General features: G+C 42.5%; 1 protein-coding gene across 2 annotated transcripts in view; it reads left to right on the top strand.

Annotated features, from left to right (window-relative positions):
- The window catches only part of LOC131573142 (ETS domain-containing protein Elk-3-like), a 36953-nt gene extending 13590 nt beyond the window's left edge, over positions 1-23363 (top strand). The window contains exons 2-5 of one of the 2 annotated variants that reach the window (XM_058826793.1): positions 3667-3875; positions 12134-12925; positions 17833-17955; positions 20560-23359. In XM_058826793.1, coding sequence (XP_058682776.1) covers positions 3669-3875; positions 12134-12925; positions 17833-17955; positions 20560-20658 — 1221 coding nt within the window. In that variant the 5' untranslated portion in view covers positions 3667-3668 and the 3' untranslated portion in view covers positions 20659-23359. Of the gene's footprint in view, positions 1-3666; positions 3876-12133; positions 12926-17832; positions 17956-20559 lie in introns of both variants that reach the window. The other variant, XM_058826794.1, reaches the window with a different exon arrangement.
- The last annotated feature ends 1939 nt before the right edge of the window (positions 23364-25302 follow it).

The raw sequence follows: 25302 nt of genomic DNA, 5'->3' as shown, positions 1-25302 counted from the left end.
TTGGAAATTAAATATTTGGTATCAGTTAAAAAAATCCTGTCACTGCAGAATCTTAGATTTTTACTATTGTTGTGGGCAGAATGGGAATTTGGCATGGGCAGAATGGGAGCTTCAAACACAGTTTATTAGAGAAGCCTTCCCTCTGAGTCACGAGGTGCAGAAGGGATCTCTTTGCTTTCCAAACTCCTTCTCAGACAGGAGTCCAGGCAGAGCATCCTGCTGCAACTATTCACCTGCAAATCACATTTTACAGAATGGAAATGAGATTAACCCCAGTTTACCAAATCCAAGAAATCTGAGATTTTACTTCACCATTTGTACGTAGAACAGGACTTTTGTTATAGGTAGTTACAGCTGTGAATATTCAGTGTGACTCAGACCTGAACATCTCAAGTTTGGTGGTTAGAAGAGTAGGACCATACAATTAATGATCGGCTGAAAATGTAATTAGCATGATTTGGCTCATATAGGAATCATACATACAGTAGCTGTACGAGCAATATGGGAAGCTTTATACAGGAACTCAGTGGCAGATGGAGGGGATGAAGCACAATGCAGCATTGAGCTGTTTTAATCTCATTTCTGTAGGGGCAGACTTGGGTCATACCAGTAGAAGATTTATGCATGTACCAACTGAGCACATTGATGCTGAAGTCTGAGGTATGCAGGTCCTTTATAAAGCCTGTTCAGAGACACAGGCTTGGGAGAGTTGATGTTCAGGCAAGACAGGGTTGTGAGGAGCTGCCTAAATCTAATCCCACCACAGCCATCTGCCCTGGCTCCAGCACCTGAAGTGACCCCCAGAGATTATCCATGGATCTCAGCTGGAATGACTGAGGCACTTCCAAAAAGGTGGCATAACCTTTTATGTAATAACCGGATGGGAGTCACGTCTCCTTGCTCACCGGGACGTATGGTTTGTGGAGTGAGTATTCCTCTAGGATTCTCTTGCCCAGGCTTGTGCTGTTCATGCATTTTACATGATGCCCATGGCTGAGCCACCTTGTGCGCCACACTCAGTAGATAAAATGGAATCCAAAACTGTTTACATTTTACAGATGATAAGCATCAGAAAACAGGTTCATAATGGAAAGTGTAGTACAAAGTTCGCTGTAGATTACCCTGTGAGTTTTCATGGGCAGAGGTGAATGGGGATGGAGCAGGCTGCAGCAAAATATTCTTTGCTTTGTTTTCAGTTCCACCTAACCTCTCTTCAGAGCCATGGTTGCTGATCTTGTAGCATAAGATCTGGAGGAGAGAATTGTGTCTCTGAGGTATTACACTTGTTTTGGGTGATGATGTGGTGGTGAAGTTTGTGTTGGTACTTCCCTAGTTCTCATCCCTCTTTATTTTCCTCAGCTGAAGTGCTGCTGAGAGGTCTTTGCAGAACAGGATATATTTTGGTACAATTTTCAAAAAAGATATTTACACATTACTTAGAGTTTTCCAGAGCAACAAAAATTTTGTTTGTGATTTCTTGTTAGGAAGAATTGTATGCAAGTTGAAATTATGCAGGGTATGGCTGCAAAGTATGTGATGTGCAGAAAGTAGGATTATTTAAAAGTAATATGATTGTCTATAAATACACCTTTTTAGCAAAGGAAATTTCAAAACTTACAAGTATTATTATCTATGAAGTTATAAATAAATAAGCTGTTAAAGATGCTAATATCTGCAAAGAGGGTGTAGTTTAAAGGAATTTTTAAAGGCTGTAAAGAGAGCAGCTGTCAGGTATATTCAATCCTAGCTATGAATTTTTTTCTTGCCTTATTCTGTGTGAAAAAGGATTTGTTTAAAATTGCAATGAAGCAAATGCAGACGTTTGAAAGTGCCAAACCTTCCATATAGGCTGTTCTGTTTCCAGGATCCCTAACAGTCCCAGGAGCCTCAAATGACCTTTGAAAATGCTGTGTAGTTATGATGTCACTCAGCTGGGCACCAGTAGTTTAGTCTTTGTCTTTCAGAAGGGACTCTAAATTAATTAGAGAAATGAGGATTTTGAAGAGATAGTAAAGTCATCATTGATTCTGCCAACCCTTGTTTGGCCAGCGGACTTAAAAATTATTTAGACCAAAACAGAGCTCCAAATTCTCTTTTTCCACGGAACTGTTGACGCCGTTCTCTAGTATCATGAACTCGCTTTACACTAGTGAAGCTCATGCATTTTATTTTTCTTTTTGCTCGTGAACCTTGCGGACGGTGGTTTTCTTCCCGCTGGGGCAGAGCTGAAGAGGCAGCTGTTCCCACAGGCTCCCGCTGGCCTGATCCCTGCCGGGGATAGCTGGAAGTCTTGTGCCCTCTTGTGGTTCGCGCATCCAGGGAAGGGGCAGGCAGCGAGCCTGGCATCCTGTGCGTGTCACCTGCTGGGGCACAAACAACCGTGTGTTGGGAAACAGAATGAACGAGGGCACTAAAAATCCTGAGCTTGCCTAGATAAAGACAAAAATACCCATTGTTTCTTGCACAGAGGTAAGTCAGGTAATAATTAGCCCCATTAGCACCATAGTCAATTAATCAATACCAGCAATAAATCTGTGTGACATAACGTATCCAAGTTAAGAATCAGAAGAGGCCAAGAAATAATTATTCGATCCAGTGTTAACATGCTAAGGCTGGGAATGTTTTTGAAAGTGGATGAAAATCTCATTTGATGATTTGGTAGTTTAAAAGGTCAATTTTAGCTGCATCTTCATTAAAATGATAAGTCGTTAGCAGCAATAATGCGCCCAGTTTTTAAGTTTTAAGTTTTTAAGTGTATCCCTGTATAAGCATTCAGCTTATTCTTTTATTGCAGTGCCTGAACAAAAGGTTTGTTCTAGGGAGGGCTCAGTAGCACAGGCAGTTAGCAGAGGAAAACTATACTCAAACAACCTTTAGCAGAGAAAAAAATATCAAAACAACCTCAGGTGTGAGACTCAGGCACTGTTAAAAGTATTCCTAATTCTCAATAATATGTATGATAATGAAAGAAAAGATTCCTGTTAAAGAGAGGTTCAGGGTAAACATCACTTACTGTGCTTAGGTGTACTGAACTTTCAGCTTTTCTAAAAAAATAAAGATTATCTTTTGAGCTATTTGAATTGGCAAACAGAAGCAGCAATTGTAATTTCAGGCCCTGGAAAAAACAAAATAGACAAAGGCTCTCTGGTGGTGAGGGAGAGAAGGGATGTAGCTTCTGGTCCTGTAATCAAGGGCAATAGCTCTGGTCTTCCCTCGTCCTTGCCTTTTTCATGGTGACATATCCAAACAAGTCCAGTATACTCCTCCTGACAGCAAACAGCAGGTTTTTAATATCATTTCAGTGGATAGTTATATTAAGTCCTTTTCTCCCAGCCTTAGATATTCCTTTGAAGAGTGATTGCTTACAATGAATAGAAGATGATAGCTGGTGGTGACCTTGTATAATGTGAACTTCGAGGACAGTGCTTTTCCAAATACTTCCTCTATTTTATGTGTCCCTTCAGAGAACAGCAGTGGGAAAAATACTGGAAAAGCAGTGGAAGACCTATAGGTCTTGTGGATGTTTTCTTGTGAATGATGTGGTAGCTTCCTTTTCTCAATTACATAGGATGACTCCTGCACGGATCTTATTACTGAAAAGAGCGCTGGGTGGAACACCTGCTCCCAAATGTTTTTCACACTGTTGCTCTCCTTTGTCCCTTGTAGGTATGGAGAGTGCAATCACACTGTGGCAGTTCCTTTTGCAGTTGCTGCTAGACCAGAAACACGAGCACCTCATTTGCTGGACGTCTAATGATGGCGAATTCAAGCTACTCAAGGCAGAAGAAGTGGCTAAGCTGTGGGGACTCAGAAAAAACAAAACTAATATGAATTATGACAAGCTGAGCCGGGCGCTCAGATACTATTATGACAAGGTAAATTTTGTTATTCTCATGCAGACTAAGAAAATAGAAGTGCTACCAGTTAATATTTCTCCTCTCTGTGGAAGCTGTTCAGAAGTTCCTCTAACTAGTCAAGATACTAGAAGGAAAAGATTGTAGAACACAAATAGACAAATATTGTAGAACACAAATCTTGCATATTCACATTTCTCAATTTTAGACTCCAGTAAATTCAAGGAGTTTCCGCACTCTTTTTTGATGAATATTTTATTGTTTTTACTAATCAATATCAAATCTTCTCAGGATTAGTTCTCCTTAAATGGATATTTTTCAATAACATATATAAATTCCAAGTTACTAGGTTTTACTTTTTCCTATATTCTTTAAGATTAAATGTTAATAACAAAGACTGTTACAGATTTTGTATATTAAAAAGGAAAACTTCATAACCATGCTTAGTGGCCTGTTTTCATCTTGATTTTCAGAAAAGCGGGTGAGATGAGAATATATAGTGAGTAATACCTGTGTTCAGTATTACACAATTAGGGCGTTTGCTGCCTGCACAAGGCAGAGGAAAGTAGATACTGTTTCTGAACTGACCTTAGAGTACTGTTGTCTTGTATCATCTGTAGTGCTGTAATTCTTGCAGGGCACAGTGCTATGCAGTCAATCTAACACAGCGATCAAAAAACGTGTTGACTGCAAATGAACAATGAAAAATCGGATGATCAGACTTTTCATGACCCACAGGGGCTCCTTCTGGAAAAATTTTTTAGTTTCAGATTTAGAGATGTTAGTGTTTTGCCCACTAGAAGTCAGATTTTCCCACTTAACATGTTTCAAAGGTGACCTGACTGCAAAGGCACAAAAGGATTCGGTAAGGACAGTACAGCTGCTGTTCTGAGCAGTTGGTGTGATGAATCCCCTTCACTAAGTGTTAAAAAGGCTTCTGCTCAGCATGGGGAAGCTTGCTTCGTTATATGACTCCAACCCCTCTGGTTATAAACTTGACTGGGATCAATGGAGACAGAGTGCCTGCTGGTGCATGAACAGCATAGCCAGGCAGAGCCCAAATATGCTCTTAGTGACTGAACAGACATTGCTTAAAAACAAGGAACAAGATATTTGTAATGCTTATGCTTTGAGATCTCTCTGATCTCTTTGAAGTAATGGAATATAATGGCTCCTTACCTGAGACTTTCTTGCTTCTTTTATCCCTTAACCTTTTTTTTTTAACCCCTGTTCTGTTTTCAGTTCCTGGCTTCCAGCACACACACATCTTTGTCATGTTTTGTCTCTGCTCAAGCAGCATCTGCTGGAGTGGCTGTACAGTTTCTTCATCAGGGCTCTGGTTCAGACAACTGCTGTTTGTAGAGATGCTCTTCTGTCTGACAGATTTATCTAAGTGTGGCACAAGGATTTTAGCCATTTTTTCCAGTGTTCTGCAGTCCTGTGGACATCACAGCTTCTAGATGGAAAGAAGGATAAGTTCTTTCTTCCCCATGTACTGCAATCAGGGTTTGAACCCCAACCCAAATCTATGTCTGTTTCTATTTAAATTGAAAGAGTAACTCCTTTAGAACGGAACAGTGGGAGCTTCTTGCTCTGTGGGTATAGTGTTTTGTGTCCTGTAGGTTCCCAGACAGTGGAGAAAGGTGGATTACTGGGAGACTGCAAAGGGACAGAGCAACTTGCTGCAGGTTTTGACCTGTGAGAGATAATGGCATAAGCTAGCAGATAGTGAATCCTTGTAGAGTGGCAGGATGTGCTCAGCAGTGGGTTCAGTCCTGAATGCTTCCTCTGCCTTCAGTTCAGTCTGTACTGCATAGCGCAGAAGGGAAGAAGTCAAGAAAGGGAGGAAAGGCTCCTTGACATTCTTCCTTCCCCCCTGCAGAACAAAATGGGAAGGAAGGACTGGGGACATGAAAGAGCCTTTCTCAGACTTTAATGCTCTTTTCCTTTAGACCATTCACCAATTTGTGAAATAAACCCAAAAGCAGTCTAGTCTCTGATGTAGCCTTAAGGAGCCTTCTGAGTTCCTTGTCCCCTCCCTTCTTGTGTGCAATGATGGATGTGTTGGCAGCTGGGGGTGCTGGGGCAAATGGGATGCACACTGAACAAATGGAACAAACACTGAGCTGCAGATGGGGGAGTGGCAGCAGAAAAGATGAGGCAGAACTCTGGACAAGACTTCATTTGCACTGTGGAAGTATTAACAGGGATTTCTCTACTTATAACATAAGTGATCTGGCAGCATGTGAGTTTGAGACAAGGGTCAGTGATTTTTTAGAAATTATGGTAGCACATTGGCTGGACCTCGCTTTCTTGGACTGCCCTCTGCTCTTACTGCATACAGTTGACACTGAACTAATGTTTCATGGTCTATCTTTGAAATTAATCACCATGGAGAAATAAAACCTGATTGCTGGATAAATGGGGGTTTATAAGCTCTGCCTTTTGCTTGGGGGGACCACTGGCTTGTTAAAATTCATCATCTGATTCATCTGAACTTAAAAGTAAATTAATTCCAGTATTGGAGAAAAATAACACAATTAGGACAAGTTCCTTAGCCTGGCTAGGAAAACAAGCATGACATGCTATTGAGGCTGATGGCTAGATTTATGTTAAACTCACATAAAAAGCACCCCAGGAAATGTGGAGTATGGCATGTCTTCATTGTAATTTGCTGCCATGATTATAGTTGCTAAAGGTTTGTAGATAATCTGAAGATGCCATTTCCTGTTTCATTTGTTTCCCAAATTCTTTCCCCCCCTCTAATTTTTATTTAATGCATTTCCCCTATTGCCTCAACAGAGCAGCAGCACAGATGAAAGATAGCACTGAGGAAGAGCATCCTGCACTCTACCTGCAGCTTGTGTCCATCATGTCACACACTTTTGCCGGTCAGAAATCTCTTGTAATGCTTTCAGGCAAGGAAATGCTTCAGCACTATTCCCATACGGAGCACTTTAGCTTGAAGTAAAATATCTTCAAAAGTAGGGTTAATAAGTTTCTTTTTTTCCCTCAAGTTACCCAGTTATTTTGTTTTTATGGTAGCTGTAATGGCACATATCTTCTGGAAGTCACCAGGGGTTTCTAGACTTCTGAAAGTCCCTATGAATATTTCAAGATGACACCACAAGAGAGAAGCTAGTGAGTTTTCTCATGAGGTTTTTTTTTGAGGGAAGGAGGGTGAATCCAGGAAATTACACACCGATACTGACATTAATAGGATGTAGCAGTTGTGCAAGTAAAGTCCTCAGAAGTTAGGAAATAAAAGAACCACAGTTCCCTGGATAACCCTAATGTTTGCATGAGTTTTGCTGCATCTTTAATTACACAGTCACATACTGTTGTGATGAGCAGCTATTCAATATTTTTGCATTCTCTCTGAACAGTACGTGGCCCGAGGCTTTACTCAGTGAGTGCTATTCAGTCTGTTTCAGTTTTAGTTTCAGTTAATGTCTGCCCACTTGTTTAGATGGCTTGGCAGTATGATTTATAGTATTAAAATAATATGGGCTGCTTTGTGCTTATTGCAGTGCAGGGACAGGGCTTCTCAGGTGCTCTCAGGATTCAGAGGTGCCAATGCATTCACTCCCCTCCCATAACAGGTCAAACCCAGTAACCTGGTTACTAGTTTGTACTTTTAATGTCCTAGTGTGGGTGGAAGCATGGAGGAGTTGTTTTGGGTGAGGATCCCTTGCTTGGATGCTTACTAAACTTCAGGATATAAAGTGATAACAAAAACTGTTATTTCACTTTTGGGAAGGTAAAATATCTGAGGGGAAATACAATCCTACAGTGAAACAATAGCAGTGTGATTATGCTGGAGTACCAACTATACATTATGTAGTGGTACAGGTAAGAGGTATTACAAGGAAATACTTTAAGGGGCATTAGAAAGCACCTTTATAGAAAACTGGAAGGAGCTTCATCCAAAAGTGATTTGTGGAAGTCAAGAAAGTGCTTGGCTGAAATGGCGTAAATGGTTATATAGTGCTATCCAAGCACTATATATATATATAATCCTTGGGTTATATATATATACTATATAACCCAAGGACTTGATACTCAGTAAGAGGTGATGGGTAGAGGAGACAACCCAAGAACACCTGCCTCAAAAAGACACATAAAATAGTTCATGTTTAATGTGAGAGAAAAGGGGTGAACTGCAGTAGAGAGAGCAGAGAACCTGGTCATAGGTGCCAACCAGAGAAATAACCTTTACCTTCCAGATGGAGGTGAGTGAAGAAGACTGAAGTCCAGCTAAATTAGGGTCTTGATCTTCCCAAGGTCAGTACAGGTGCACAGTGTAGTAGCACCTGTGCCTGCATCAAAAAGTTACAAAATCTGGCTTCTACACACACAGTGTAGTAAGCATAACTGCGTAACTTGTGATGCTAGCAGAATCTGCCTACCTGCACATGCTGATGTGGACACACTCCCATTTTTCTGAGCAAACCATCCTGCCACAGGTACCTCCTGCCAGCATATGTACTTCAGACATTGGAGTGTGAGCAGCCCTCTGTGTGGGTAGGGGTCCCAATAGTTGGAAGCAGCCTGGATAGAGTTCTGGGAGAAATCTGTAGCCTGTGTTCCTACACATGTTGCACCCCTCAGTACCCTTAGAGCCAGGAAACCTGCAACACATCCAAGTGGGACTTAGGAGCAGCAGCTACAGCTCTGGTCTTTCTTCTTTTCTGATCAGGGATATTTAGTACCTACAGACAAGGTCGTTATGCTCTGTCATTCATTTTTATATCTCAGGCATCCTTATTATAGGTCACTTCCTGGAAAGAGGGAAAAATGATCTTCCTGCTCCTGAAATCCCTCACTAGTCTGAAGTTAGATTAGGAAGTGTATCCCATTTCCCAGCCAAGTGGCTCCTGTAGCCAGCAAACTTGCTAGCTAACAGGTTTGGGCCAAGCCACTAAAACCCTTCAGTCACTCTGGTAGTATAGTTACACATTTGCTCTGAATGGCTCAAACACAGAGCAAGAGTCAGAGCTGATAAAAATGAAACACAAACACATGATAGATTTCAGTAGTGCATATACACAATTGACACAACCCCTCCCCAGTATAGTCTAGTTTAGGCTGCAGGGAGAAGCAGTCCATCGAGCCTTTGGCATCCAGCTCAGCCAGCTGCTCTGTGGAGGACAGGGGCAGAGGAGAGCCATCCCTGGTGATTCAGAGCTCTCGGGTGAGGCTGCTTTTGGAAGGGCTCATAAAGCGAGTTCCTGAGGTGCTGGGGTGTGAATAAGCCTGAGCTCCGTAGCAGGCAGCAGGCACCGCTCCACCCGGCTCCTAGCAGCGGCTTTCGGAGATCTTCTCAACAGGAGAGGGTGGGCACGTTTGCTGTAGTCACTGTTCTGTACACTGGGGGCAGAGAAGGGGAAGTGTAAAGTGTTCAAGAAGCCAACAGAAGAGGGGCATTCCCTGCTGCCTTCCCACTCCCTGAGTATCAGAGAGTGCTGTCTATTGATGAGGGTTTGTTTTGGCTGTTGGACTGGAGCCCCTGCTCTTGTCCCGGCTGCTCATTTCTTCTCTGCAGCAGCTGCATGGACCCAGCAGTCCTGGCCCAGCTCCCTGCAGCCCTGGCCAGCAGCCACTAGCACTCATTGCAAGCCTGTTCATGAGGGAATTTACACAGAAAATTAAAACAACAATAAAACAGGGCTAAATATTCACATAGACTTACTGTCCTGCTACCAAGCAAATGGTCTAGTCCCCCTGCAGATGCAGGAAGGCACAATTCTTTGCCCTTTCAAACCGCTTGTTGTGGCGCCTGTCACTGTCTTCTGTGGTTTGAACCACCATAGCTCAGAATGATTCTGACAGATCACTGAGATGATGGTAAAAATGCATTGCTTTTTACCTTCAATTGTTTGTCAAAAAAATATGGAAAAGTCAGTGCCTTTCTGAGGCACTTCATTAATTTGTGTCCTTATTTTCTCTTTCACACTGGTGGAGATTTCCTCAGGCTACACATTTAAGAGAAGCCTGCAAAGTGCTTGAGGGATCTGCACTTGAATCTTTTCATCTCCAGCCATCGTTAAGTGGGCCTTTGCTGCAGGCTGGCAGAGTTGGAGGAGCAGCACTGCAATGTTCTTAAAATATAACTGTATTTAATAATAACAAAGGAAGTATAAACTCACCAGTCCGTTCAGTTGCTTTTTATAGCAATGTTCCCCTGTTTCAAGCCTGCATCAGTGTAAAACTGCAATCCTTAAATACATTTAATCTTGTTCTGCTGGGAGTCACATTTTCCAAGGAGGATCTCAGTTTCTAGTGCTTGATTCAACAATAATTCAAAGTTGCCAGGAGCAAAGGGGAGGCATTATTTTAAATTAATATATATATATTAAAGAAAGAAAACAAAAATCCAGTTGGGATGGGGTTTTTTGGTATGTGAATAGTTTGGAGGTTTTGCTCTTTGGAAAAAGAATGCAGTATCGAGTGCAGAAAAAAGTGCAATCATCCAATGTTGCACCTAATTAGCAGTGAAAAAAAAAAAATCTAGGCCAAGTCCAAAGCCATGGGAATTAAAGCTCATGCAGATTGAGATTCTGTGGGCTGTTTGTCCTGAACCTTTGGAGGGCAATAAAAGACACTGCAGCATCAGTCAGGTGGGTAGATGTGTGTACAATTCAGCATGGAAAAGGGCAGTTTGTGCCCTTAGTCTGAACTTGCTGAGTTTAATTCTTCTCTTTGCTACAGGTCCCTGTTATCAACTTGGGAAACAGCATTTTCTATTTGTGCCACAGCTCCTGACCTGTGATGCAAAGCTGCATCCCAGGGTTCTTTGTAGGGTTAGTTTTGTGTTTAAGAAGGTGTCTGAAAGAAATGCCAGGACATTCAGACAAATTAATTACAGAGCGCAGTAGCTCAGCTGAAAGACAGAAGAGGTTCTGATACCCAAGTGCAGATACCCAGATTCTTCTTTCACAAAATGATCCTTGTTTTTGTGACTGAACAAGGTGTAGTGCAGGCACTACAAGCACCCAGCACTACATGTTGTCTACACATAGAGAAAAGTGATATTTCTTTTCCTTTTCCTTCTTTTTCATTTTCAGTCAGTCTAACAAATATTTCCACTATTGGTGTCAGAAGCTGTGGTAGAATGAAAAACCAATTAGATTTTTAGGAAATCTATAAATATTTACATTCCCATATGTACAGCAAAGCAGATGTCTGCAGAATAGCAGCTGGAGATGCAGCAGATGTGCTGGACTAAAGGGAAGCCTCTTGGAAAGGGCTTTTCAGAGGCAACTTAAACTCTCCATCAGGGGTTTGAAGAAGAGAGAAACTAGCATGGAAATCTCAGGACATATTTCTTCTTTTGTTCCACAGCACTTGGCTTAGGGTGGTAAATGTTCCAGTCCCTAGGCCAGGCCTATGCCATAAAGTGCCTTTGTGGAGGAGCTCACATATCCTTGGGAATTGTGTTAGAACAAGCAAGCCAAGGGCTGGCAGGAGGAGCACTAGGACTAGAAACAGGATGTTCATAAAAAGTCTCAAAAGGAATCAGCTCTTTACATAAAGGGGACACTTCAAGAAAAAAATAAATGGTTCTACAAACCTTTGAGAGGTTTGGGACTTTTTCAATAATTAATTTCCATAGTCAGTTTAGACTGATAAAGACCTTCTGCCTGCACCAGTGAGCATCCTGAGGCTAATGCAGACCTGGAGATGGTGCAGGGGATATCACAGGACAAAAGTACTTTTCCAGCTCATGCAAGGGAGCATTTCTGTCTTCATTGACAGAAAGACAGTCACTCTTAATCTCAATCCTTTCCTTATGTTAAGGAGTAGAGGGTGAATAACTGGGGCCAGGAGACTGAGGTGGTTTTGTCTCTTGCAGACATTTTGAGAGTACTTCATCCTCAGGGTAGTTGGTGTCAGTTTTAGGAGGCATGAATGAAGGAGTTTGCCTTTATTATGGAATGCAAGTGGTAGCATGGCTTGAATCCACAAGGCAGCAGAATTGCTTTTACTGGAAAGAAAATACTCCCAAGCTGCTTTAGGAGAAGCAGAAATCAAACAGGCTACCAGTAGGTCTTTGTCACCAAGTGATGGTGGTTTTCTTGGAAACCATGAAGAGCCAGGAGTTGACTCCCTGGTTGAGCAGAGAGAGGTATTGGAATAACCCAAGGATGATCAGCATTTGGAGCCCCACAAAACGACCTGCGTAGCTTGACGAGGAAGCAGTGCCCCCTGCCCTTGTGTGTGCAGTACTGGGTGCCTCTGAAATGCTGATCTTTCTAGCATCTTCTTTCTATTTGCAGAACATCATCAAGAAAGTGATTGGGCAAAAATTTGTGTACAAGTTTGTCTCCTTTCCTGAGATTTTAAAAATGGATCCACATGCTGTGGAAATCAGCAGAGAGAGCCTTTTGCTGCAGGACAGCGACTGTAAGATGCCTTCAGAGAGCAGGGATCAGCACAAGCACAGCTTGTCAGCACTGAAAAGCACAAGCCGTAATGAGTATATCCACTCTGGCCTGTACTCCTCTTTCACTATCAACTCTCTGCAGAACCAGCCAGACCCTTACAAGACAATCAAAACAGAAAAACTGGAGAAGTCAGAAGGAAACACACCAGTTGAAGAAGTCCGGACTGTTATCAGATTTGTGACAAACAAAACAGACAAACAAGTTACGAGGCCCATGGTGTCGTTGCCTTCTACTTCTGAAACAGCAGCTGCCTCTGCTTTCCTCAACTCTTCAGTATCACCTAAAATATCTTCTTTAATGCTACCCAACAGTGCCAGCATTTCATCTCCATCGTCATCCTCCTCCAGATCACCATCTCTGTCTCCCACCTCACCCCTCCCTACAGAACACAAGAGCTTCTTCCTTGACTCCAGTTGCCACGACTCAGATTCCCTTGAGCCTCTGAACCTCTCCTCAGGCTCCAAGGCCAAATCCCCATCTCTTCCCCCAAAGGCTAAAAAACCCAAAGGCTTGGAAATCTCTGCCCCACCTATGATTCTTTCCAGCACCGACATCGGTTCCATCGCCCTCAACAGCCCCGCGCTTCCTTCAGGATCCCTGACTCCAGCTTTCTTCACTGCACAGGTAAGACCGGCCTGTCTCCAGGCATTCCTTCCATGTGGCCAAGAGTGTTAGCTCTGTGGGTCTGTCACCATGTGATGGAAAAACACCCCAACACGTGGGAAAGAGGGAAACACAGCAATGTTCTGTACAAGGGGTGGAAAATAGGTTCCTCCTGGAGTTTGTTCGTAATTGAGTGTGGGAAAAGCCATCACAGTTCACAGACTGCCTGAAAGAATAAGGAGATGAGCAGCCATTAGTGAATTGTTTATCGGTTCAAACCAGCCTCCAGATCTACAAAACAAACAAAAAAAGCCAGAAAGAAAACCACAGGGTTTTGTAGGTCACAACTCAAGCATGTGGTATGCTTGGTTAGATTTCTCTACTAGATGTTGCATCCATTCAAACAGTGTGACCTTTTTGTTAATTTGTGAATATGGAGCAAATTAAGTGGTTTCTAAGATGGTGATTTCTAAGCTCTGAAATCAGTTTAAATTTCTGAGGTTGTACAAATTTACAGAGCACTTGCTAGAGCTTCTCTTCAGCACAGACCTACTGAATAACCAGAAGGTTATTTTGTTCTTTTTAAGAACATGTATGTGGTAATGTCAACAGTGAGTTCTCATTTTCCAGCTAGTCTATGAGAAAAAGCCTAGGAGTTCAGCGCAGAAGAGGAAAATCATATAGATATGACTCAGTATGTTCATTGGTGAGTTTTGTCTTCCAACACCACCTCAAAATCAGACAAAAAAAATCCAATCATAAAATTATCCCAATGTGGAACATCCCCCAAGATGCCCAGCCCTGAAGTAACAGCTGATGCAAATACTAGCATTGAATGTAGCAAACTGGACAGTAAACAAATAAGGACAAAGGTGTGTTACAAGCCCTCATTTACTTCAGACTGCCTAGAAGGCACATGGTACCCAGAATCCCATCACCTCTTCCCTCTTTGAAGGTATTGGAGGTGTTTGATGCATGGCACAAAGGCCTGGCAGAAGTGAGTTGGCAAGTGCTCTCAGGCAGCACAGCACTTGCTCTCCTGAGCTTGTCAGCTGGCTGCAGAGCGAGGTTGTGCAGCTCAGGCACACCTGTAACTGAGATATAAAATTGTGTCACCAAGAAAGAGCAGTTTGTGGGCTGACACCTGTCATTTTTGGCATCATAAAGCCTTTAAGTGAAGTTTTGTTTGGCAGGAAGAACAGAAGTGTGGCAAACCAAAACTGAGATGCACTGACAAACTTATAACCTCTAACTGTGGTATAACCACAGTATTTTTTTTGTAGGGAGCAAATCTCACAACATCAGATGCCAACCAGACACAATGACAGTGTGAGTTATTTCAAACCCATCTGCTGCTGCCCCAAACCACAGGATGAACAGAGATTTGTTTCCTTGTTTTGTAATTATTTCTTTGAATATTTAACTTTCCCATGCACTTATAAACTGGTGTACTTGCTGCCCTGAAAGACGTAGAAGGGAATTACGTTGAGAATTGTGGCACTGCTTTAGCAGGAGGGAGAGCTAAGGCTGTGATGAGTGTTACCCAACTTAAAGCCATCACAAATCTTTTCTACAGGTTGTCCTATCACAGAAAAGGAATATGGCATCTGTGTAGGGTTGTTCCTGGGTCTATTTATTTAAACTTTCGGCTTTTTAGCTTTTATCCTCTCCTTTTGCCTTCTTTTTTACAGAAGTTTTACGAAGTGTGGATAAGAAGCACCTGCATCCTAAACACTTGTCCTAGTGAATATAAAATGAAAATTATGTAGCAGCTGCATTCAGATTACTGTAATATCACAATGCAATACAACTAAAGCCATAATTTAGAGTGGAAATCTGCTGTTCATCACATTATCCAAGGAAGAACATGCATCATAGCTCAAACGTTCTCTGATTTATCAGATCTCAGTGCAAAACACCTGCTGCCAGGGGCAGGTGCAGAACAGGATGTCTGCTCTAGGAGTGATGTATATTCTGAGAAGGTACTGCTGCCTGAGAGGATATTTCAAATGGCTTTCCACTGTACCTACTGGCCATGAGGAATACTCTCAGGTGGAATGCTGTGAAAGGGCACATGTTACTCACAATCAATTCTAGAAAAGAAATGTATGTGACAGCACTTGCCTGCTTTCTAACAGCTTGAAGTGACAAGATTGTACTTACATACATTGTCACAGAAGTCAGGGGGCATGAGCATCATTGCTTAACATAATTCTCTCTGTGCAATTAATTATTTCTATTTAAATTGCTCCTGTGCTTAGATTACAATGAAGTTTTTAAAGCAGGAACTTCCCAATGGAACTTCCACATCTAATACGAGATGTATGGCTGCATGTGGGCACAAAATGAAGTGACACATCAATTTCCACATGTAATTTAGGGATTGCCTGTCCTGTGGTGCTGTTTACACTTAGGTTTCCTCTGGTGATTTTGATGCTTGGCTGATGGCAATACTGAGAACAAGGCTGGGAGGCCCTGTGCTCTTTTTGCATTAAATATTACACAGATTTGGAGTCTTGCTTTGGCTGGCTCTTGGTTCTGGAAGAACTTGCAGACATTAGTGCTCTGCTCATTGAAGGATATGAGCTTTTCCTTAGCACTGTTTTAGGCATGTTAGCGTGCTTCTAGAGATGAATGGAGGGCAACTCAGTTTTTCAGGTCTCTCTGCAGACTGGCTTTGGCTACATCTAGGTAGGAATAAACACCTCCAAGTTTTCCTCATTATTTTCAAAAGATCCCCTCAAGAACTGCACTTTGAGTTCTAGATATCTGCAGCTTCTTAGAGAAAAAAATAAAGAATGGAGGCAGCTCACTGGAGTTCTTGGTAAAGCTGACAAAATACCGTGTCCTTAGTTGAATGTTGTTGGGTCTAGCTACTTACATCTTTGGTTTTAAGGTTAGTAGGCTCTTCTGTAAGTAGATCTGAGTATTTATCCTGACCTAATTCAGTGTTGTCAGTCTCATAAATCTCCACTGGTAGCTGCCTGCCAATGGAGCATCAGCTTGAAACGTGGCACAGGAAAGGGGCTCTTGCTGGTGCTGCTGATTTCCTTCCCCATGAAAGCACCATGGTCCTGGGAAGAGTGTTTGTAAAGAACTCTTGACAAGTGCCTGCTTGTCAAGTGGGGTTTTTTTTGTTTTTTGACAAGAGCTGTCACTTGATGAAATCAAGACTGAGGTCTTCTCCTTGCCAGGCTTGCACCCACTCTTTGCCCCTTTTGTTGGCTTGCAGATATATTCCAACCCTGACTGGTACTCCTGTGACCTGCTGATTTACTGCATCAACACCTTTTGCTTTACCAGGGATACCACAGGTTTATTGCTCCTTGGGACAAACATGGTTTCTTCTATGGGGTTTGGTGTTTCTGATCCACCTTTAGCACAAGGAAGGTGGCAGGGTCCTTTCCCTACACATTTCTCCACGAACCCCACTTCATCTGAGATTTGTTAGCAAAACCATTCAAGCCAAGGTCTTTGTATTAAACAGCCTTTCAGAATCACCAAGATAACTTTAATGTTTGCTTCTCCTTGTCTTTCCCATCTCTTCTGCTGGTGCCAAACTACCTGTTTGACCCTGTTGTGAACTGCAGTGCAAGCACGTCACAGCAGGTCTGTGTTCCCGTGCGCCTGCACAGAGCCCCAGACACAGCAGCCGATGCCTCAGGTGCTGCTTGGCAGATCAGTCTGTGGTACTCGAAATGCACCTGAGCTGTGGCAGTGCCTGTGTGAGCCGGCTCTCTGCAGGGTCTGGCAGAGGCAGGTGTGATGGGCCCGGGCATCAGCAGCTGCTAAGGGGGACCCCAGGCTGCAGCTGCCCTGTGTGGGACTTTGTATTTCTGCCCTGGTGGGGAGCACCAGAATACATGACCTGCTGGTTACTACAGGGACGTGCAGGTACTCTCTATCTTCTGTCTTCTCTTCACATATTTTAAACACTGGACAAAAGGATGCTCCAGTTCAGAAGAGCACCGAGGCAGTTGTTTGACACAGCACATGCTTACTTGCTAAGTGAGTACTCAAATTCCATGAAGTGCCTTGCTAAAGAGGACTGATTTTGATAATTGGCATCAAGATTACCGGTGATATTAACTCATTTTGCCAAATATTTTTTTCAGAAGTGCCACATGTTCTTTTTTGACATGATGAAAGTTATTCTGGATACAGAATAATTCACATAATCCTTCATTTGAATGAAGATTTGCATGTGCTCTAAGTCTACCTTCCCTCCAGTTGTGCTTTAAGAATGCAGAGGGCAATCCCAGCAATTCTTCTGTATCGTGGCACTGGAAGGAGGCACCTCTGAGCTGGGGAAAGTCTTGGATTCTAAGTTCTTGCCATTTTGATTCTTTTCCAACAATTAGCTGTGCTCTCTGCTGTCCCCCTGGGCACCCAGCCCATACACCTGTCTCTCCCTGCTCAACCCATGCATTGCCAGCTTCTTGAAGCCTCTTCCATTACAAAGAGGCACCATCAGGGGCGTAAACGTGAAAGTCCAGCAGTGACTCTTTCAGCTCCACGCACAATTGCAGTAATGCTTCAAAAGCTGGAGTCAGGTCAAGGAATTGCTGCCCTTCAAAAGGCAAAAACTGATTCTGAAGGAGACTAGGTGCTGTTGGCAGGCACTGGGACACACATGGTATTATTCTGTATGTTACACAGTTGGGTGACTGTGGTTCAAATAAACAATAACTGTGCATCTCGTTAAGCAAACAGAAATTAAATCAATTTGCATATGAAGGAATATTAAATGTGCAGTTATCCAGAGACAGGAGGCAGGGCTCGATGGGCAGCTGCTGCTGACTATGCTGTGTATCTGAATTCACTGGAAAATAGAGTCAGTGGATGCTGTGTAGGGCTTTAGTGGTGATGAGTGCTGCGTGGAGCTGTAACTCTGAGCTGTGTGTTATGGTGTGGCTTTTTTCTTGCAGACCCCCAATGGATTATTGCTGACCCCCAGCCCACTGCTGTCCAGCATTCACTTCTGGAGCAGCCTCAGTCCTGTTGCTCCTCTGAGTCCTGCCAGGCTGCAGGGACCAAACACTCTGTTCCAGGTAGGTCTTCCCAATGCACAGGTTTCATTGCTAAATGCACACGTATGGAAGAGACATTGTGGGAACATCTCCTCACATCAGTCTGGAGCTTTTCAAACAGATCCAAAAAATACAGGCATTAACAGGCACTTTTAAAGAGAGGCCTACTTACCTGTACCCTTCCAATCCTTGGCAGCACAGTCAGAACCTACAGGGCAGTGTCTGCTGCAGAAAGCACACACATATTGTGTGAAGGAAAGAGAAATAGATGCTGGACCCCAGAGAGAGCAGGTAACAGAACTCTCAGAGCTGCAGGTAACAGAGCTCTCAGAGCTGCAGGAAGAGACTGCAGACCAGCCAGTGACCAGCCAGGAGGGCTGGAACATGGACTCTGGGAAAACCAAGACAGTTTGGGTATCACCAGAGGTGGGTGTAGGTTTATCCTTTTGTCCTAATGAGCTACTTCTCAGAAAGACAACGCTCTCTGAACCTGAAGGCTCCATTTCCAGTTCTCCTGCCAGTTATCCATGTGCCCTCAATCAAGGACATAACCTCTGAGCATGACCTTGCCGTATGTAACATCAGAAAGGCAGCGTTGTGCCCACTCTCTCCTGAGTATTGGCAGAGTGAAATTCCCAAAGTTTTATAGAGATGTGGTAAATACAGAAGTTATTAAATAACCCATGATGGCCACAGCAGCATTTGCCTGAGGCTCAGGAGGAAGATAGTGGGGACGGTATTTGCAGCTCCAGCTGTAGTTACTGCAAAACAGCTAATTCACTAAGTCACAGAAGAAATGATGTTGATCTGCTGATTGGCAAGGAACCCAGTGGCCATCTGCACACTGCTGAAGGTGCAGATGGCCACTGGGCTGGAAGTAACACCCTGATTGCTGTGGAGGGCCAACACTAACAGGAGAAGGCTACTGCTAGACAGGGACCCCATGTTGGTCTCAGAACCTTAGGGAGTCTGACTGCCCAAACCAAGGGCTTTAGCTCAAGACAGCTCAGGTACTGTCTGCACCGGGATAGTCTTTCTACCTCCAGCTGCACATGGAGCTCAGGGCTCCTTATTTGTGTTTCAGATAAGCTCATTAACTCCTACTGGACCTTAGTTTTGCACACATAGTTAGAAACAGCCAGACATTTCATTTGAGAAGTGCCTGGGCCAAGATGTGGAATGAGCTTCTATGGACACATGCCGGCCATTCCCTGGGGGAACTGAAAGTGAGGAGTGGCCTTGGCTTTTCCTTCTGAGAGACCCAAAGGGCCTTATGTTTGATGATTGATTCAAGCAAAGGCCACGATGACAAGTTGTAGAGCACAAAGCCTTATTTTAACAGCAAATAGGAAATGAAAACCACAGCTGAATGGCAGCCAAGCCCACCCAGTAGTGACGGGTCAGCCAGCGAAGGCATCAGGGTAGAGCTCTCCTCAGGCTGCCTGCACAGGCCACAGCCCACACTCCATGCATACCCAGGGAAGAGCTTGAATCAGGTTCTGTGTTTTAATGCATCTTGGCAGAAGTGATGGAAACATTTCCTGAGGTTTGGCGTGGTTAAAGCAGAGGTATCAGCCAGCTAGGGCCAGGAGCATGGTGCCAGACCCCCTGCAGCACCGCGCTGCTCAGCCCAGCTCTACACTGAGTGGTGGAAGACAGGTATCACCAACTACCATCTGAGTGGAAGAGTAAACTTGTTATGAGCAGGTTACGTGCAGGGCGTGGTTACACCACAGCTGGCTGTCCAAGGACTGATCTGATAAGGGGTAAAAATACACCAGATGCTTGAAGTTGTTGAGCTCTGTCTCCCTCAAGCCAACAGAAACCCAGCACAGCTCATGGAGCTGGGCCTCGAGGCCAGATCAGTATCTACCACTGGGATAATTCCTGCCTCATGCTGCAGCAGGTTTATTCCACCTACCACTTTACTTTTTCTCAGCTCAGACATTAAGAACTAGTCAATACCTTCCATTGCAGGCAAGGTGCAGTCACAATTCTGTCATAAACTAGGAACACCTGGCTTCTGTTCTGGCTAAGTTTTTTTGCACAGTACTTCTGAAGCAGCAGGTGACAGTAAATGACAATACATTCTTCTTCACCTGCTGAATGGAGTAGCTAGTTTGTAGTTTCTGAGTTAATACAGAAACTGTAATTACTTGAGAGTAACTTTCCCTGTGCTTTGTATCTCCAATTGTACTTTTTCTAAAAACTACAATCTCAACTTTCACTTTTGCCAAACTCTTTCCTGCATAAAAGAAAGACAAACAGGATGCACTGTAATTAATAGTGTGTAGACTGAAAAATATTTTTGGAAGCAGAATGGATGGCAAAGATTCCTCTGTAGTGTTCACTTTTCCAGGGTGATGATAAATGTATTATGTGAACTTTTATATAAAAAATAGCCAGCAACAGATTTTTATATCCTCATGCATTTACAAATTCTTCAGGTTTTGTCCTCTCTCTTGCATTCCTAATGGCTGATGTAGGCATTTGGTAGATGTCTTACTGTATAGACATCACAACTCTTGAAACCATCTGGAGCCAGTTGCTAATGCTAAATCCATGTGCTTCCTGGGCTGAATGTTTTGAGATAAAGAGTAATTTTTACCTTTTGGTCTCTTACAGTTTCCAACTCTGTTAAATGGTCACATACCAGTGCCACTTCCCAGTCTGGACAGAGCCTCTTCACCAGTACTGCTTTCTCCAAATGCTCAAAAATCCTGATGATGCCTTATCACACCAAGGATGTATTGGTGGATTTAACACTTCATTCCTATGGGCTAGTTTTTCCTGTGTCATGAGAAGGACATTGTGAAACCCTTTATTACTATGGTTTGCACTTTTCATTACATGGATAATCTACTTTTATTATGTTAGCATTTTTCAACAGTGTTTATATATAAAAGTATATATAAATCTGTTATGCATTAAATGAATTATAATTTTTTTATATCATAGCTCTCAAGTGTTGAACACTTCTGTTGTTGATGAAGTACTTTTCTTAATGGATTGCAACAATGTATCTAACAGGGATGTGAAGCTTCTTTTTAATCCCTTTTTCTGCATATTATGCATTGCGCTTGTGTAAACTATAACCGGCTGTGCCTTCTTTTGCATAAAGTCATGTAAATGATTTATACATTTTCTAGTATTAAGATAAAAAGTTGAAAGAAAAAAAAACTAGTACTGAACAGCCCTATGGTAGTACTTCAGTATTTTCTCCACGGATAGGCCATATGATGCAGTGTATTAATGTAACTTTGTATTAAGTGCTTTCAAATTGTATAAGAATAGCCTTATAATTTTTCTTTGCTGAAGTGGAAAACATGATCCATGTTACAGCCAGGAGATGTAGTTCAGAGTAACAAAGCCACATTTACGCCCAAGTTCTTCTGTCAAGTTGCAACAGGGAGGAACTGGGCTGTGTATGTTCGTGAGACGTTTCCAGCATTTGAGAGTACTTCTGTAGAAAATGAGACATTGCTCAGAATTTATCTGGCCTATACTTCTTACGAACTGTTAACATTACAGCTGAAAAGAGTACAGGTAATCTCTGTCCTCCCAGGGAATGAGGATCATTCCTGATAATTTCCAGGTGCTTTGTTCAGCTGTGCCAAGTGCCTTCTATGACTTCCCTGGAAAGACTATTGTGCTACTCAAGCTCTGAAGGTCACGTTTCCCCTTCCCCCATAGCTGGACCAGTTACAGGTCTGTAAATTGATGCCTGGTGTTTGCAAAGAGGCAGAGACTGTACATGTGGGATGTTTATGTATAAACAGCTGAATTCTGGATGAAAAAACAGCACTGTGTTACTATATACTTGCAACTTGAACTTACTGGGTATGTCCTCTACCTTGAGGGGATGGTTTAGTCATCTAAATGTCAGGTTAGGATTAGGGCAGACTCCCTGGCACCACAGACTCTAATCCTGGCAGGGCTGATGCAAATCTTCAGTTTCCTGAGGTGGCTAAATTGGCTTGAATGCAGCTTTACTGTGTTGGTTTTTCAGATGAGACCTTAAAAGCCAACCCCAAATCCGATCCATTTGTCAGGTCATTTGAACCTCAACTTTGCTTTCTGGCCGAGCAGCTGGCCACAGTCCGTTCTTTTTGAAATGTATGCAGTGAGTTGTCTGCTGATTTTCTGCTTGGATGCATTTCAGTGATGATGTGTGTAGTTATTTGTAAAGTGCTTTTGGATCCTTCAACCTGAAAGGTGCTAAATAAACATTTTATTAATGCAGTTCTGATGTTGACAAGCCATTTTTGGGGCAGAGGCGGTTGACAAAAGACAGCTCAGGGATTTTCCTCAGGCTCCTGGGTTGTACAACCAAAAACTGCTCGTCAGTTCCACTTGCAGTGATAAAAACCTGCTGTAGCCATGTAAGCACCAGCTGATAAAGGCAGCAACTGAATGCCAGACATGAGGAGAACAAATGAAGCACTTGGGACGTCATTTGCTCGATTCAGTGTTTCAAGAATTCAAGATGTGCCACCCCATGGAGTCAAAAAGAGAAGATGAACCTATGCAAAATTTATGAGTGAATGCAAATTTTATACAAAGTGAAGTCAGAATAGGTTGGAAGAAAGGGCAGCATGTAACAGATGGGATTGACAAGGTTAGTGGAGATAAATCACAAGGGCTTGCAGACTTAACATTTCTCTTCCAATGCAATCCTCCCAGGTACATGGAGTATTTTTCAACAAGTTACAGAGAGGCAATTATTTCACACTAGAGAGCTGACTCCTGCCTCATTTTTAAAAACCCACGAATACCTACTTACACCTGTAAGGCATGAACAGTAGCAGAGTCTTGTCTTGTACGTGCCACTGTAGCTAATGGGAGATACTGGCAATTGAGACCATGTTCCTGAGTTTAAAAAGATGAAAACATACTAGTATGGAATATTATACTGCAAAAAAACAGCTGACCACGAGAGGAGGGAGGGTGTGACAGAGAAGAAATTCTTAAAAGTACCCAGATTCCTATGTGGTTTTTTTTCTTCCAAGGTTTTACTATTAATAAGGCAAATTTTTTTTCTTCTCAAAAGGCTCAACACACCCACAGCTTCCCTTCCACCCTCCAGCCCTTAAATGATTTTGGACTTTTTTTAAAGATAGCAGAACACAACAATTCTGGGACAAAATGCTATTTGAAAAAATTACTGGAAAGGATCTGAGAGAATCCAATAAAACAACGGAAAACAGAAAGTGGAAGAAGTGTTGTTTTCTTGTCTTTGAGAGAATAAAAATAGCAAGAGAACACATCTTCTGCTAGTTGACTTTTTAGTTGAAAAAAAAATAGGCTGTCAAAATCTGCCTTCAGATTGCTGGAAAAAAAATTTTTGCTATTGGGAAGTATTTATACAAATAAAGTCCGGCCTCTCAAATTTAACACTTATATGAAACACTAGACCGTTATGCCTTATGCTTTGAAGAAATTATTCTCTTGGAGATCTACTGAATTTTATTAACAGGTATCTTTTTAACTGTAGAGAAAATAAAATAAATGTTTTTACATAAATACTGTGGAAGTGTCAATATTTCTGTGGGATGGAATGCTCCAAGCCACCAATCCTGGGGAACAAAATGGGAGTTACTCTCTTTTCAGTATTCTTGGCAGTAATTGCAATTTGATCATACTTAGGGGATTTACTACAAGATTTTCACTTTATTCAAGCTTCAGCAATACACAAAAAGTTCCCAGTTCCTATATAGGCTGGGTGCACAATTAGGGTGTGTTTGGCTTACCTGCACCTTCTTTCTTCAGGAAAGCAAGTATCCCCCAGAAGGGCCAATGCTACAGGGAAGCTTTGCCAAGAGCTTGTGCACACCTTTGGCCCTGGCACAGCTTCAGTTCTAAAGAAAACTTTCAAGGTGGGGAAAACAGTGATAGGTGATAAACTATGGCAAAAGACCTGGAACACATCCATGATGTCAAGAAAGAATGATTTGTTTTGTCTGACTAAAACTGGTCTCAGACAGGCACTTATCCATCTGGAAATACCTACCCACAAAGTGAAGAACTGTCACCAAGGTTTCTGTTTAAAGGGAAGGTGGTCCTTTCAAACGAGACTGCAGGGTTGATTTTAACAGAACAACACTCTGCATTAAAAGGCTGTGTGATCTCGTGCCTACAGGAAACATCTTCAGAAGCCATCATGACACCCAAATGAATTTAGAAAAGGCACAGTAAGTACACACAGTCTTTTATATAAGGGCATAGCTATTCCCTTCTGATCTTCAGACTGTCTGTATATCCTGTAGGATAAACAAACACAGGCCTAAGATTGAAGCATAACATTCCGAAGCCATCAGGAAGCTACAACTTTTAAAATCTTTTTTAGCCCCAAACCGTAACTGCTTTTACCAATTAATGTGTGAGTGCTCTGCACAGATGGAGTACAAACCTATATCTTGAGGGCAAAGAGACTGACAGCATGAGTGCAAAACAGTATGAATTTATTTAAATGAAAAAAGCAGAATAAACCTCAAGCAAGGATTCTGGAGCAATCAGCATCACAGCCTGCCTTGGGTAGGGGCTGGTATTTGAAGAAAGCATCCTAGAAGAGAGGATTCTAGGATATGCTGGAGTTCTTTTGTGAAAGATTCCCATCAGTTCACATTCACTCTGCAAGAAGCGCAAATGCATAAATGTAAACTTAATTATTCATAATGTGGCTCCAAGCCAGCTACCCCCTCCTGCAAATCAAATAACAAGACAGCAAAGAAAGGAAAAAACAGTCTTTGAAAAAACAAGCTCAGGGTGTGAAAGAGGAGGGGCAGGTGACAGTGCAGACACAAGGCCTGGAGGGAGGTGCTCTTACAGGAGTATGTTGGAGAAGAGATAGGGAAGAGCATCTCCCCCGGTTTGCAATCCACAACCACGGTAATTCCATCAGCAGAAAGATCCCACTGCAACAAATGAAGGAACTTCATAGCTCTCTGGGGAAAAATGTATTTCAAGGCAGGGCATCTGAGCCAAGTGAAACTCATATTTCATTAGAACCATGAAAGTGATGTGCTCAGGCAGGCCTACTTCTTGAGTGTGCTTAAAGGATGCAGCCAGCACAATAAATGAAGCAGTTATTTATCACAGTAGCACGTGTGTATGTGTGCATTCATCGTTTAAGTTTGCTCAAAAGTTACGGACCTTAAACAATTTAAAGGATTTTAGAAAACATGAAAAAATAATTGGAAATCGTTCCCCTTTTCCACTGACATCAGTTTAACTCAGTTGGAGAGGCACTACCCAGTGAAAGTCACATACAAGAGATTACAGAAACCAATTTAGAATATCTGAAGTCTAATCCCAGTTCTGAAAACAGGTTCCCACTATGGCCGAGAACGGGACTATGATTTTTGTGCA

The sequence above is a fragment of the Poecile atricapillus genome, chromosome Z (genome assembly GCF_030490865.1).
Source record: "Poecile atricapillus isolate bPoeAtr1 chromosome Z, bPoeAtr1.hap1, whole genome shotgun sequence".
Taxonomy (NCBI): Eukaryota; Metazoa; Chordata; class Aves; order Passeriformes; family Paridae; genus Poecile; species Poecile atricapillus.
Note: the sequence above shows the minus strand (reverse complement) of the source record. Positions and strands in the feature narration are given on the sequence as shown.